Source organism: Athene cunicularia (genome assembly GCF_003259725.1).
Source record: "Athene cunicularia isolate RWA chromosome 3 unlocalized genomic scaffold, athCun1 chr3_part1, whole genome shotgun sequence".
NCBI lineage: Eukaryota > Metazoa > Chordata > Aves > Strigiformes > Strigidae > Athene > Athene cunicularia.
The window spans coordinates 117,568,316-117,584,634 of record NW_020799097.1 but is presented as its reverse complement, the minus strand read 5'-3'; the positions used below and the strand labels follow the sequence as shown (position 1 = coordinate 117,584,634).

At 41.4% G+C, this 16,319-nt stretch overlaps 1 protein-coding gene across 1 annotated transcript in view; it reads right to left on the bottom strand.

Annotated features, from left to right (window-relative positions):
- Nucleotides 1-16,319, bottom strand: part of PLCB1 (phospholipase C beta 1) — a 397,493-nt gene that overhangs the window by 380,893 nt on the left and 281 nt on the right. Inside the window, exon 2 of the mRNA XM_026844689.1 lies at nt 16,277-16,317. Within this exon, the coding sequence (XP_026700490.1) occupies nt 16,277-16,317 (41 nt within the window). The remainder of the gene's footprint in view (nt 1-16,276; nt 16,318-16,319) is intronic.

Genomic DNA, 16,319 nt, shown 5'->3' with positions numbered 1-16,319 from the left:
GGGGGGGGGAAGAAAAAAAAAAAGGCAAATCCTATCTCCTGTGTCTAGATGTATCTCCAAAGTAAACAGAACATAACTTTATTAATCCACATTAGAATACAGTCTATGTCTTCAAGCAAATCCAGGTGAGAGTACTGCATCTTCACCTCAACTAATACGTTCAGGGAAAAGTACAGATATAGACAGAAATAACACCATAATATCTGTCTTTAACAAAATCCAAACAAGTCTGGATTTAAACCAGAATTGTTCATTCTGCCTTACATGACAGTAAGCAGATACTAATGTCTATGCCTACTCCCCATGACTATAACTGAAGCCAAACATGACATTCAAGATTTCCAAAAGCATTCCGTTCAGTGTGAGGATTCTGCAAGTTAGCCTATTTAATTTTATATACAGCTACAGAATCAAGTATGAAAAATAATTAAAAAAACAAAAACAAAAACACCAGCATATAACAAAATGAGGGAGTATATCTGCTTTGCAAACAGTCCTGAGACAAGACCCACTCTCAAGAAGGAAGAGCTCACACACACACCTAACAATCAGGGCAGGTGGGAGCCTGAGCTATAAGAAGTAGTCCAATCTCCTCCAGTGCCCATACAACTTATGGGGGTACATGTCACAGTAATCCCTAGGCCTCCTTGATTCAACAAGAGGTAACTACAGTCTCCCTATCCCAACCATCAGGGCAACTACCAGTCCCGTGCAGAAAGCCCATAACCATTCCTCGGCCATGTGCAGCATGGTCCTTACAATACCACCCCCAGTTGACAGGTCAGACAGTTTTCCTTCCATAATAAATAGCAAAGTCACAGCTGTGGCAAGTTGCATCCTTAGGCAACAATCAGTTCTCGGTGGTAGCAGGATGCATTCGTAGGTCGACTGGCATGATTCCCTCTGAGAGCTCTCTCCAACCTAGTGCATCTGATGGCAGGGGGCAATGACAGATGATAGCAAGCGATCATCTGTCACCGCCCATGAGAGCTATGCTCACACAGAAAATTATCGCTTGCAAGCTGGCAGAAGGGGGGAAAAAAAAAAAAAAAACAAAAACAAAAAAAACCAAACCAAAATGCTGAACAGTATCAACTAACCGGTAATAACCCCCTTGACCCCTAAGTGGCGTCCTCTTGAGGCTCACAGATAATTCTATTCAGTCCAGTCTCCATTCTGCTGAAACACCCTGGTTAAACTAAGCTTTGTCATTTCCCAGATGTTATTGAGCTTCAAAGCCTGGTACCTTCTCCTTGCACAAACCTCTTTTAACCAGAAACTCATTTTTGGTATATTCAATCAAACTCCATGCATGTGAACAGTGTTTATGAAGAGCTCACTGCCCAGCCAGCGAAAGGAAAGCTCTCCACCTTTGCAGATAAACACAGATGTGAGACAAGGGGGCTTTTATTCAGCAAGCCACAAGGCAATTATTTTCTCAAACGATTTGACATTTTTGTCTTATATTTACTAGACCCGAAATAGGGACAAAAGTAGCCTTTTCAGTTTGAATCTTTGACTTGAAATGGAGCTATTTTGTTTGGCATATGATTCCACAGCTCATAACACGCCTGTTTCCATCTTCTCAGGCTAATTCTGTAAATCATTAACAGCATAATTAATGATATCCATATATGAACATGCAGACCACCCAACAACGTATATTCCAAACATAAAGCCAAGCCAATTTATAATGCCCTCTTGACTCAGAGATTACTTTCACACTGGTGTCATCATCATGCAGATTAAATTCTAATGTACAGAATTAATGCAGGTCTCTCTAGACCCTGAGGGATCTTGGTCAGTTGCTTTTATTTTATACAACAGGAAATCTGAAATATGCTGCTCTCTCTCTTTAAGAAAAGGTTCACAGAATAAATTTGAGTCAGAGTCACCAGCTGGATGCTTCATTGCCATCTCTCCCTTTTTCTGTTCCCCTGCCAACCCACTCTGGAAGCAGAAGGTGTGACCTACCAGCCACCACCACGCTCTGCACTGTGCAGTTAAAGCTCAATTCTGGACTCAAGCCTGAGAATCCCAGGAGCCAAATGCCAACTCCAGGTGTTGGTCATCTGTGCTTCAGGGGCTACGTCTGAGGCCACACAAAATTGCCACGGTGATGTGAGCCAAACATGTCCCAAGTCTTATGACACAGGACCATTTTAGCAAGTTTGGACTTGTATTTCAAGTCTTCGAAATCCTCAGATGCCAACAATGTATGAGTGTCATCTATAGAGCACCCTTTTGTGTTACTACTGATAGCAAAGAACTATTCCTTAGACCCTGAGCTGAGACTGCTGCAGACTGGCACTTTTGACTTAATTCATTAAAATTACCACTTCTGTTTCTCGTTGTTCTGATAATATAATACCATAGCAACAAATGAGAAGCTCCAAATTATACATGTGACTCTGAAAGGAAGTGCATAGTTCCTGTATACACAAACTTTGATCTACTGCAGGATGGTCAACAGCATCTGTTACTCTAATATCCCACATTATTATAGCCATTTAGCTAAACAGATCATAAAAAGATTGTTCCATTAGCCATCTTCCTGGCATAAACCCAGGGAAGTTGCTGAGTGGCTGTGACCAAGTACCAGCCTAAATCCAAAGGATTTAGACGGACGGCTGCACCTAAATGACTGCATTCTTCACTGCGAGGAGCCTTACATTGTTATTTCCAGGCTCACATTTTCAGCTACAATATTATAGATGTGTTTGAGCACTATAAAGAAGGTGACACAAAGTGACGTCATATACAATTACATTTCTAATTGCCAGTCCAAGGATATGCAAGTTTCTTTCACAGTTTAAACCTGCTCTGAAGGCAATCTGTGAAGAGCTGTTTTAACATAACATGGATGTATCAGAGTTGCACAGCCTGTGTGCACTGTACAGCCCACCCAGGAACCAGGAAAGAAATGGCAAAAGCTATCCCCCTGCACAGCCAAAATTTCCTCAAAAAATTACAGAAGAGGACAAGCCCAGGAAACTCAGACACAAATCGACACAGCTGAGTACACAGATCCTACCAGTTCTGCATGAAGCAGAACTGGAGGCAACAGGAGCAATGAGAAGAAGGAGGACACACAATTTTTGCCTGAACTCCAGTAAATCCTGAATGACACGCTGGGGGCGGAGGGTGTTTCACTCTGAATTATGAAATGACTTGACTGAGAAGCAGCATAAGAGAAGGGCATTTTCAAGGAATTAAGAGATCTTCTTTCAACAACCAGCTTTGCAACAGGGCTTCTGAAGAGGCTAAGATACTTCCCCTGCCACTGTACTACAAAAGGGTAGATAATTTTCCCCTCACACAAAGGCTATGAAGCCAAAATGACTTTTGTCAGTGAAATGTAGGAACACTATGGAGATGAGTGCAAATATTTCAGTCAGAATGGCTGACTTGACCTCCAGCGTTCTTTATCTTACCTACGCCCTCTTCCTGTGTACCCTTCTTGATTTCAGTAAAAATATTGATTGAAAGTTCAACATATGTGAAAAGGGGATCTAAATCTGGATATGCAACACACTGATATGCAAAAGACTGAGATGAGATACATCTGCAGTCAGTACACTGAAAACCTACTTCTGGCAGCAGCAAAGCGGTGGCACTTTTCAAACTGATTTTCCACATTTTAAAATATACCGTATGCAAGACTAATAAGAGAAGCTTTTTCACATCATCCAGCTAGTATGTATGACATCGTTATGTTCAAAGAGTACTACTGCAGCATCTCCGACAGGCTCTTCCCTGCAACTCTCACTGGCAAAAATGTCTATAGGTTTGGATCTTCTGGTATGTGTGGAAAAGGGTACAATGAAAAGCCAGAGGTTTATCTGAGGTAATTTTAGACTATGACACTTACTGATAACATTCTATGTGAATAAGCCAACTTACTCTGCATCCAAGGAGTTTACAACCAGCTCAAAACCACGCACTGCAGAGGGGATGTACTTTGCACCTACAGAAAGCACACTGTCTACTGAATTCCTTTGGGTACAATGTTTACAGGGCACCAGTAGACACATTATTTAAAACACAGTTGATAAAGCCTTTTTATTTGTTGTCAAGTACCAGTTACTTATTAGCCACTTCGCTGAATTCCGGATGATTGTATTATTATAATCAAACTCATACTAAGTTTAAGGCAATGCTAGTAAAAACCCATCGTGGATCTGCAACCAAGGACAATTCTTCTTCAGGGGAAAAGCCCCATGCTAGGGGCTACCTTCCACTCCCAAAAGTATCACAACAACCAGCTATTTTCCTGGGGCAGGGGAACCACAGATAATATTTAATGATCTAGTCTAGTCCTCTACTGCAGTGTGTGACTGCTAAGAAGGGGACGACAACTGCAAGACTCAGACTGTCCTTAGAACAGCACTGCTGCTGCTCAACACGCGTGATGCCAGCTCCCCTTCAAGCATAGTTAGGAAATTTTAAGGGCTAGTGATGGAGTGAAGATGTGGTTATGGAGGAGTGGCTGGCAGAAGCGCCTGGCAGGTTACTGTAAGAGGCACCACCACAACACAAACTTCAGTGGCAAGGGGGAAAACAGGTCAAGGAGGCCTAAGTCTTGCCTTCATTTAGAAGGATTTCCTTCAAGAACAACATAGTCCTATGCCTTTTTTATTATGTAGCAAACAAATCTGGATTAAAAGCAGAAAAAAACACCTCAATTTGATTTTCTTTATTTTGGGGGAAATTACAGAATAAAGACACTTTTTGTAAGATACCATATTGTTCTTAAAGTTCCCTTACATATATATTCCTTATTTTTCCCAGTCTCAACGTTGAAAGTGCCTAAGATAAATTACCTAAGTTTCTCTAATGGCACTCCCTGTGTAATTTTTGGCCATGTTTCTAACTGTCAGGCATTACTGTTCCACTTCATAGTACTTTTTATTAAATAAGGCCTTATGTCTAACTCTCATGAGTCAATCCAGAGCAGCTAGAAGAAAAGACAAAATCTTCCTTCAGGATTTCATTACTGTTTTAACAGGGGCTTCAATGAGCATCACTTAGTACCAGAGCGCTGTATGCTGCTAATCAATATTTTTATTATTACTTTTGTTAAACAGCACTTACTGCTGTTTATCAATCGGAGATAACCGGCTCCCTGGGTAGTAAACCACCTGTCCAAATTATTCATAGTCCTCTTAAGAGGACACATTGTACGAGTAAATACTTTACAATTCACACAGTTTATTCAACATACTGCCATCAGCAAGACAGCATTCGCCTAGGTCAGCTGCGAGTTAGCTTTCCATAAACAGTATTTGAAATAGCTGGCAGCACAGCTGTGTGGTATCAGCTAACAACCCATGGACTTGTCTGGTTTTGAGGCAGACTCTCATCTGGAGCAGGCAGGGATGTAGTGTGAACCAGTCAGCAGCACACCACCAGTCTGATGGGGTCTGCATCGGTCGCAGCCGCCGCCATGGCAAAAGGCTCAGTAAAGCTCTGCAGATACACTATGACCGGCCTTGAAATCAAGGGTAGGTTCTGGTAATCCCCAGCCCCCAGACAGTACAAGAGCTCTTTGGGACGTGGTGCAGGGGTAGAATTTCACTTTTGGTGTATAACTGTAGCCTTGAAATAGCAGTGTTATATATACCACTCCAGAGAAAATTGTTATTGGGCTAATTGGACAGCCAAGGGTTTAACATGCCCCAGAGATTCAGAATTTAAATATATTCTTCAACCACTGACAATACTCTTGTACAATAGTACATCTTGTTCCTCTCACACGATGCAGAATGCATCTTGGATAAAGGCACGTGCCAGTCTTAAAAGCAGGCTCAATCTCCCCACTAACAATTCAGATACTGGAAATTACTTTTCCTGTGATATGAAAACAGAAACCTAAATACATCACAGGCCCTCCCCCCAGCACCAGTGCATGAGGAATGACTTGACATCAGTAAAGCTACAATGTCATAAACCAGGTATCGGCGAGGAGAACATATGCCTATTATTGTTCTTTGCTAATAAGCGAATGATCAACAATGACGTCAAGAAGTCATAATACACTGGAAAACGTGCCTACATGGAAAGATTAGTTAGAAGAAGTAATGCATACTCATTTCCTGCCTGGTGAAGAGCCCTAACTCAGAAAAGGCAAAAAAAGAGGTTTGCCTACTGACAGCACATGCGTGTGCACACGTACACAACACACAGCCAGGGGAAGGCACAGCCGCTTCAGATACAGACTCCCCTCTTTGGGGGGCTTCATGTCCTCCAGAGCTAGTTCAGAATTTTCATAGAACTGCTGCCTGTGGAGGACATACAGCAGCACAAAAAAAACCCCCGGGAAAACAGAAAGCCAGGCTGAAGACATGATAACATACACGCCACTGGCAGAGGCTGCCTGCAGATTTTACAGACCTTCTAATCCAGCAGAATATTTGGAGGAGACTGGCAATGTAAACAGCATCTGTATAATTAGAAATGCTCAAAAATAACAGCCACACACAGTGAACCTAAAGCTCCTATGGTTTGTAGCGTGAGGTGGTTTGTGTGTCTTCCCAGTTTTGGGATATATAATAAAAGTTGTCATTAAAGCAAAGAATATGGGACTTGAAAGAAGATTCCCTAGGAAAGGATCTTACAGAGCATCTTCTGTCGTTACACACTAACCCCAAATCAAACAGAAAAGCAGTGTTGTACGGTGGAGTACATACAGACCAAGGGCTTTATCATTTCTGCTCTGTGTGATGCCAGCTCCAAGTGTGCAGAGCTGCTGTAAAATACCAAGACTGCAGGGGTAAGCAAAAGGCAAGAGAGGAAAGCAGGGTCAAGTCCACATTTTTAATGTTGAAAAGCCTTAAAGCAAGTAAATGTCAGTTTTGCACTAATACTTGCCTTATTTACCAGTCACCTGCATTTCAAGAACTACTCAAACTCCTTAAAAACAAAACTAGCAAGCAAACAAAAACGCCAAACCGAAACTTCCAAACACCTTTATCACATAACACTGATTAGCAGCGGAGTGTGTACGCTCACACAGGAATATCACATGTCTGGAGACAGAATATACGCTATTTAAAGGTCATTATTTTCAGTGTACTATCCCTTAAAGAGACTTTTAAAAACAAAACCACCCACAAAAGCCTAAAAGCGTGGTGGGGAGGGGAAACAGCTAGGATATGAAGCATTAAAGAGAAGTATCAGAACTGGCAGAGCTTCAGCAGAGAAGACAATCTGACAGGAATGCCGAGACATCAGTTATCCTCCCAATGATCAGGAGAGCTGATGTCCTAGCAGCCAATTTTTGAACCGTGCTAATAAGAAGTCAGTCAGCAAAGCTGATGCTGCATCAACCAAATCTATGTACAAGCTGCAGGCATGAACACAAAAGACTTTTTTTAATTAAGGAGGAGAAAACAGACTGAAAGGCTAGCTCATTGCTCAATGCTGTCTTCATTTACCAGGAGCCCTTCTCGGCTAGAATACATGAACATCTCCAACACCAAAGCGCTCCTGCTGCCGGAGGTTGGAACCTCGCTGTACCAGGTGCTCATGAGGCAGTAACAGGCTGTCGCTGGTGCAGCACTACTCACAGAGGGCTTCTCCAACTGACAAAGTCAGGGTAGATGGGAAACAGGCACAGGGAGGTCAAGCAGCCCAGAGCTGAGCTATGGCAAATCACAACCAAGAAGAGGCAAGTACCCAGGTCTCCCAACTCCCAGCTGTTTCCTAAAAGCACACATTCCTGTTAGCTAAGGCCTAGCATCTACTGCTGCATGAAATGATATTATGACCTGATGAGATGCAAACTGTAAGAAAACTCTTACTTAAGTCACACAGTATTTGAAAGCTTGACAGACACCCACTAAAGAAGTCACTTGAATGTACGCTAGTCGACTTGCACACAAGTTTTCTTCCCTGAAATATTTAAGCTGAAAATTGTAACAACAAAACCGTTTCCAGCAGCCAGATCAAAGTCTCTTACACAAAAACTCAAGTTTCCAATTTTTGGAAACTATCTACAACCAAAGCTTACCAAGTCTTAGCCCATCAAAACAAAAAATGATCTAAAGTCTCATCTTTATAGGAAAGTCACAGCCCACTTTGAATTCAACAGCAAGGATACGATTCTTACATACCACAAAATATGTTAGGACTGTTCTCAGTACCTGACAATTCAACCATTCTAAATGTGGCTGACTCCAGAGTCATCTTCCCTTTTTGAAGTTTTTTGGCTTCCTCATTTCAGAAACCGGATCTATGCTGTGGATTAAACCCAAAACTAATTTTCTATTCCTGCCTCCCTCACAACAATAAGGGAGATATTTAGCAGTGGGAAATGCTTATTAGAGATAGTCCGTGTTTGATGTAGTAACATTTCCCTAATGGGCCTTGAACAATTTTCATGTTTTGAAAGCAGAGAGACTTCCTTTTAAAAATGAAATCAGCAGTCTGATGGGAAGTTGACTTCCATGAAATATTTCCTCCTATTTTCACTACCCGTGGCAATCCCCTACCACTTTCCCTGTCTTCTTTCATTCCACTCACATGCCAATTTTTAAGCACTTGTGAAAAACTACGAGCTGCAACTTTCAGGTGACCATGAACTGTTGCTAGGCTGACTCCCCTACTGTGTTAACTGTTGAGGCAGAAATTTTCCTCACTTCAAAATACAGCAATTTCTGTAGTATAAGCCAGCAAGGAGGCAGCGTTCTTCACTGAAAAGGGCACTGGCACACCATTTCCACCATGGACCTATCAGTATGGGTGTTAGCTCATGGACTGGTTTTTATTTCTGAACTCCTAGGTACTGCCTTTACAGGTACAGGTGAGGAGTTATTTCTATATTAAAGAGAAAGCAAATGCACACGGGTGAACTTTCCAGGATTACTGCTTGGGCTGCTATCAGAGGCAGAAGCTCAGCCTTTGAATACTTTTTATGCTCAGCTCCTCCAAGCCAGTATCAGGACCTCAGAGCTCATGTTACAGATCAGTTAGCTTCACTACTTTTGCCAAGCTGACTTTTATGCTGCATATAACATAACTGCATCTTCACCGGGGGAAGAACTCGCCTTTAGGATTTCACCTGATTTCTGCACTGCTTAGCCTAATGGTTACAACAGTCTCTTAGCAAGCAGTTGCATCCTTGAAGAAATTCTCTTCTGTTTCCCATTAAAAACCTGATAGCCACACAACTTTGGATGTCAATATTTATGGGTCATTTTCTTACCCCAAAAAATTCCATTTGCCTTCCAGCAACATCATCCCTGGTCTCAAGTTTCTAATGTCACTATGGTGGCTCCTAACATTACACCTCAAATACATCAATCAAAAAGACTGCAAAACCCAGACAAAGGCCCAGATTATTTGCTGTGCCACCACTATTATTTTACTAGCTGCTTCACGTTCACTCCCAGTTTCCAGTGTCACTGAGAAGCAAAACCTTGTATCACCCCAACTCTTTGTCCCAGGGGAGTCCTGATCCAGCTTTCCAGAGAAAACTACTCTGTGTCATCTCTTCCAGCATGTGACTTGTATTGAAAAACAGATACCAACCCAACTCCATCTATCTGTGCCAAAAGACTAGCATTACCTCCACAGGGTCTCCTGCATCTTCAAGAGCCTGAAACCTCTCACTCCTTCAAGTTCCAAATAAAATATAGTGAGTAACCCCCGCCCTCAAAAATCAGAGGCAATCCACCTGTAACTTTGCACTCAGTTCACCCACGCAAGTAAATGCATAAAGGAACAATGCCCCAGGGAGCAAGTCTTGAGCAACCTCATTCATGGAATGAATTTAACTTCCCCTTCTGCAGGAAAGGATTATAGTCGGGTATCAAAAGGGTCCTTCTGGTAAGAAACGTCTATCCCTTTGGTATTATTTCTGCCCATGCCATTTTGACACTAGACAATGTGCATATGTAGATTATACAGAACGTTTTTACAGGAGCCCACAAAGAAGCACCATGAGTACTAGAGCACTGAGAACACAAGCCGCCTAATACAGAATTTGCTACTATCAGCAAAAACCTCCACTACATAAAGACCTCAATATACAAGTCTTGTTCAGTGCTTGGTAGAATGTCAGTGTGGTACATGGATCTAAGTCATTCCAACTCCTGTGTTTTGCACTGAAAGAAAAGGTAAATCCATTTGTATAACAAACCACGTGGTAGAGGCCCATGTATCCAATATCCATTATCAAACAGAATTAACAATAAGAGATGTTGACTGCTGAAATGCTTAAAGAATGAGGAAAAGGAGCAAGTTATTCATTGTACATGTTAAAATAACCTCTTATGTGAAGAGACATGCACCATCTTTTCTCATTCAATTAACAATATTTACAATCTCAGTTCTTCAAAGGGTTTAGTTACTCAGCTTTTTTTTTTTCCTTTTACACGCTGGAAAGAGAAGCATGAATACATCTTTAATGATGTACTTCTTGGATGTTTTCAGATGTGAGATGCATCACTGAGTAACCTTGCTCTTGAAGAAATTAAGCCAAACAGTTGGGGTTTGGAGCAGGTATTTTTAAACCTAGTACTATTAAATATTACATTCTTCTCATTAAATTATTAGCTATATTTTAAATATTGATATATTAACTTCAGCCTTTATTGTGTGCTTGTCAAACGTACTGTAAAAACTATACAGATGTAATGAAAAGATCTTTGACCCATAGGGCAGGACAAATATTGACCCAATTGTTTTAAAGCCCCGATGCAAAATAGACACAAAAGAACTCTCTTAAATAACACAGCCAAGATCCCCAGCAGCTGGAAAAATGCCACATCATCTTTCATTTGGATGAGAGCAATGGGATTGACACAGAATTTATAAATGTACTGAAGCCAAGCCTAATTCTACAGAATTCTACCTGCAGCCCTCGTCTGCACTTCACACATTCACTGCAGTCTGTGTTGGGTTTTCAGGCCCCAAGAAATTCATGATCACCTCAGGACACAAGAGGGAAAAGGACCTTCCAAGTCAGAAAAATCCTCTTCTCCTTTATCCTAAGGAACCATTTCATGAAGCTTCACTAAATGAGAAAGCTCCAGCTCAAGGCGCAGAATTATTGCTACAGGCTCATGTAGCAAGCTCACATTCTGTGGTTAAGCTACAGCATATTAGTACCAGTTCTGCCAGTGATGTTCACACATAAACACAGGCCTATACCTGTACCAGGAGAAACTACCCCGACTCCTTCCCTTGAAAACTGCAAAACTGTCATTACTAAAAAGCTGTACAAGATTGAGTCTCTCTGCCTTCAGACATCCCCAGCCTGTCAAGTCTGAACAAGCCAGAGCTGGGGGAAACAGCTGCCTGTAGTTACTTCTGTACCACTGTGGTCTCACCACCCCACCTTCTCTCATAAACACATAAAAGCTTGAGGTATGAATTGTGCAAGCGAGCCTCTGAAGCAGGGACTCCGTCTTGCTAAACCATTTGATTAGGCTGTGGTACTGCTCTAATTGCAACCAGCAGAGGAGGGAAGCTTCAGCCACAACTTCTCCTCCTACAGAGCAAGTATCACCTCAGCACTCACAGTAGTTTCTCAGCACAAACTTCCTTTGGACAAATGGGATCACCATCCATTTACAACGGCATTTCTGCAGAAGGCATGAGAAATCGCTGTTCAGACCCCAGGACTGGATGCTTATGCTTAAATTTCATGACACAGACTGTTAGCTGATCTCTTTCCATGGTGCTGTGGACAAGACTGGGTCTGCATACTCTGTGTTTTGAGCATGCTGCCATGTCGATGTAGTTACCTAACTTTAAAAATAAATTGGAATAAATCAGTATGTGCTACTGAGATGAAGAGGACAGCATACCACACCATCCTCAGTCTTTTAAAAAACTAAATGGCTCCACCATAAAAGCAGTTAGTTGCTTTCCTCCTTTTACTCTTTCACTTGGGCAGTGTCAGAACCACACTGAGTCAAGAGTCTTCTCCTGACATCCATTTGATTGTCCAACATAACTTCCAGCTAAAGGATGTAAAAATAATAATGCACAAACTATCTGACAATACATATTTCTTCTCCCACTCTGCCTGTGCATCCATGGATATATTTATTCATAGACAGAATCACAGTTTTTCTCTGGCTTTGCTTTGCTAGCTAGGTTAAACACACCAAATGATTCCATTCTCTTCTCATCTCCTGAGAAACGCTTTTTATTATCACTCCTTTCTATTCTAGCAGACTTTCTGTTCACCTGGTCGAGTTGTGATTTATCTTTCTTCAACACTCATGACCAGAATAAGAACAAGTGGAAGAAATGGCATTCCATTTAATTAAAAAAAAAAAAAAAAAAAAAAAAAAAAAGACAATGCAATGAATACTGTCTGGTTTTGCTATAGTTAAGAAACATTACAGAAACAATAAGATATGTAACAGATGCTAGCTTGTCACATTAATTAATTTTTCTTTTTTAAAACTCATGTTAAGAATCATTCAAGTAATAATATGAAATCAGCCAGCACTCTGCATACCGATGAAGCAAATATTCCAGAACCTTCAGCAATAAAAGAATTTCATACTGAAAAATACAATTAAAATTGGAAAGCTGTCCTGCCATCTGTTTAAAACAAAAGGTTTTAAATTTCCTTTTTGTTATCAGAAGATAGCAAAATGCTTCATACAACTTCATTTTGGAGGATTATCTTTACTGGTGACAGCAAAATATACTTAAATACACAAATACACAGTAAGCACGTCAAACTGCAGGATACCACATTACTATTACCAAATTGTAAGATCGGAGCTTAAATGAACTTGCTCAACAGACCTTCTCTGCAGCTATGACCATAGTAAGATGGGCAGCGAAGGTGAACTGAGCACTTAAAAATCAAAAAGAAATGGCACATGTTCGGAAGAACCTGTATACATTTCCATCACAAGGTACTGTTTACTCTGCTGATAAAGTCATCAGAGAAGTCTGATCAACCACTTGAATACAGCTCTTGTTCACGTCCAAAAGCAGTTGTGCTGGACCTGCGTACCTGGCAGGACGCATCGGAGCCAGCCCAAACATAATTCAAAGGTCAAATCACACACAGTCATGAAGAAATGAGCAAGATACATGGATACTTATTTTGCAGTGAAGGAGTCTTGAGCAATTAGTTTACTCTTTGCCTTGCCTGTAAGTTGCCAGATGGCAACTCTGCTGCAAAACAGGCTTCTGGGGGCTCTCTATCTCTTCCGTTTGTCTTATTTCAAAGTTCCATTCCTGCTCTTAGAAGCAAGTGAGAAGATGGCACCACTAAGCCTGGCTGCCACTGACCCCTCATACCACCAGAACGGCCACCCTTACAGTCTTTCCCGTTCAGCATAACATTAAGTGGGACAGAACTTCACAGGGCTGAAACTACAGACTTATTATGAGTATATTGCTCCTGCAAACAAACTATGAAATTTGCTACTAACTTACTTATCAGAAAGCTACAGGGGACAGTAAGTTAAGAGTCCACACTGGTCACATATATAAAACTTCTTGGTAAGAGTGACTTCACTGGCAGCCTTTCTGACCCATCATCTGTTCGACTACAGCATTATCCAAACGCACCAGTTAGGCTGGAAACCCTGAAAGGATTGATGATCCATGGAGAACCACAAGATGGGGTCAGTTATACTAATGGAGTGTTGCACTCAACATGCATCTTTACCAGGAACTTTGAGCTCTGACTGCACAAAGCACAATCTAAAAGACTGTCCAGGTATACTGCTGGACAACAGATGCTACATATTATTTTCCCTTCTCTGCAACAGAGAAGAAAGAGAAAAGGAAGGGAATAAGAAAACAGTGCAAGAAGCAGCTCAACCAGCCAGTAAGTCAGAGAAAGCTGCAGAGCTACAACCGCCACTTCCCTAAGCTAAATAAAAGCACAGGGGAGTGGGGTTTTTTGTTTTGTTTGTTTTTTCCCCTCCAGTGATTCATGTCATTTTTGTATAACTTTACTGATAAGGCAGCAGCAACCAAAGGAGCCAGATTCCTAATTTAAAAGCCGTATCATGATCCAGGCAGTAATTTACTGCTTTGCAGAGCGACCAGCACCTGGGACAGTTAAATGGCTAGAAAAATGACTGCTACTCATGCCTCATCTTTACACCTGTTCATAGTCAGCTCCCAGGAAAGTGTGTCTGGCCAAGGATGCTGGCAGAGAGACTTCTCTGGATTCATCCCTTTGTTTAGCAAGGCCTATCCTTCCATAGGCAGAAAATAACTGGCCCTGATTATGATAAAAGCAAATGCTTAAAAAAATAATAATTAGGGGAAAAAAAGAGAAAGCAATCACAGAGTTTACATTGCCCTGCTATTATTTCTTCACGTAGTTCCACTGTCATCACAGGATCACTTTACACAAAGAGAAGAAATTGAAGAAAATTTCCTATACAACCTCCACTTTAACATATTCGTAATTTCACAATAAACATGAAAAGCAGAAAGTGGCATTTCCTTCCCAGTTCTTGCACTTTCAGCACCCCAATAAAAATATATTTACTTTCTTTAGACAGACACTGCTAGGATGGGGTTTAACAACAAGCTTCACCTAGTTGTCATGAATTATTAACCAGAAAAAAAATCCCTCTTGTTGCCCTTTGCAGAGGCTTGATTTGCAAGTTTAAAAATCAAGCTGACACTTATGTGTCTCGTACAAATATCCAACCTTTTAGAAAGTGCTCTGAGCATTACAAATACATTTTTTCACCAATCAGAGAACAACAATTCTATAAATAGCTATTTTTCACAGAGCTGCTTCAAGACATTGTTTTTACAGACAACAGTAGGAAACTGAAGGAGGTCTTAGTGTCAAACATATTAAAAATGAAATAAACACTCCAATCAACTCTGGGTTTCCATTTATTATTACAAAGTTCACCGTTATTTTTTGGTTTATACAATTAGTTTATGCAAGGGAAGGAACAAAACAGAAGACTATACTGTGTTCTAGCAGAGCTACTGGGTTGGTGTAAATCAGTCACAGCCTTCAACTTCTCAGGGCATTCACTTCATTTCTTTGACAGTAATTTAACATCTCTGGACTGTCAGTGATGAACCCACTTTTACCTACCACAACCTTGTCCAACCACAAACAAAGACAAGGTTTTTATTATAACTCCATGATATGATTTCCAAATACACTGACTCAAAACTGTGCTCCATCTCCTCTAAAAAGCAAACATAGGAAGATAAATATGATCTAATGTAATAGCAAATTGCCTGTTCCGTCTGCGCATTTAATGGTTGCCACCTCCTCAAGCAATTTTTGCACCGGTATCTAAACATAAAATCAACAGAAACTCCTGAAAAACAGCTACACAACTGGTAAACCAGCTTTCCATAGCCAGAATACAAGTAGGTATTTAGCCGTTTTGGATATATTCCAACACAAGGCCAAAGCTCAAGCACTACCAAGTTCTAGCACTGTTTTCAACAGGGAACTGGTACAAGCCCTTACTTCATAAGCACCTGAAAATTCATCTGTAAAAAAGGAGGAAGCTCATTCAGTTCCTAGTTTTGATACAGTATTTTGCTATAACAATTTCACCAATAACTTTCTATTATATGTCTGATACGGTATATGAAACAAACTGCACCAAATTGCTGAGGGTACTGATACTCCTCACCCCAGTGCAGCTCCACAGTCTCCCAACAGCTGGAAACATGACAGTGCTGATTTCAAGGGGTGACACGGATGTGAAACCGGAGTAACGCAGCAATGAATCAGGCCATGAGCTTTCCCAACAGCTCCCCAGCCGTAACAGTGATCTAAGCATGCCGGAATGTTTTTGAAAGAAAGTAAGTGTCCAGCGAGGATTAGTAAGAACTTTGTGACGTAGCCCACCAGGCATGGCCAGGGAGCATGCGGCTGTTCAGGAGGAAGAATTCAAAAGGAGATCTGGCCTCTGGGAATCCTGGGTCTGCCATGCACCACGGCAACATCCTCAGTGTACAGAAGGGAAGACAGAGAAACCACAAGCCAACTATGAACCATAAAAGCATCCCAAATGGATCCTTGCCTGTAAACCAGGACAATTATACACCTCACCGGTCATCAGATCATTAACACGGCTGGAAATTTTCAAGACATTGCCATCCAACTCTCCATGCTTTGTGCACCAGGGACGAGCCACAGGCCTGTTGTATTTGCTCCCCAGAAGAGCAGAGGAACGTATGCTGATGTAATGCTTGTCTGCTGTGCCAAGACTGGCACGCAAAGCCTCCTGATGCCTGCCTGTCACACCACAGAAAACAGAAAGAACCATTCTGGAGAAGGAAGCCTCTCTCTTACCTTGTTTTGATCTGTCCAATAAAAGAAAAATCCCTGTGGATCT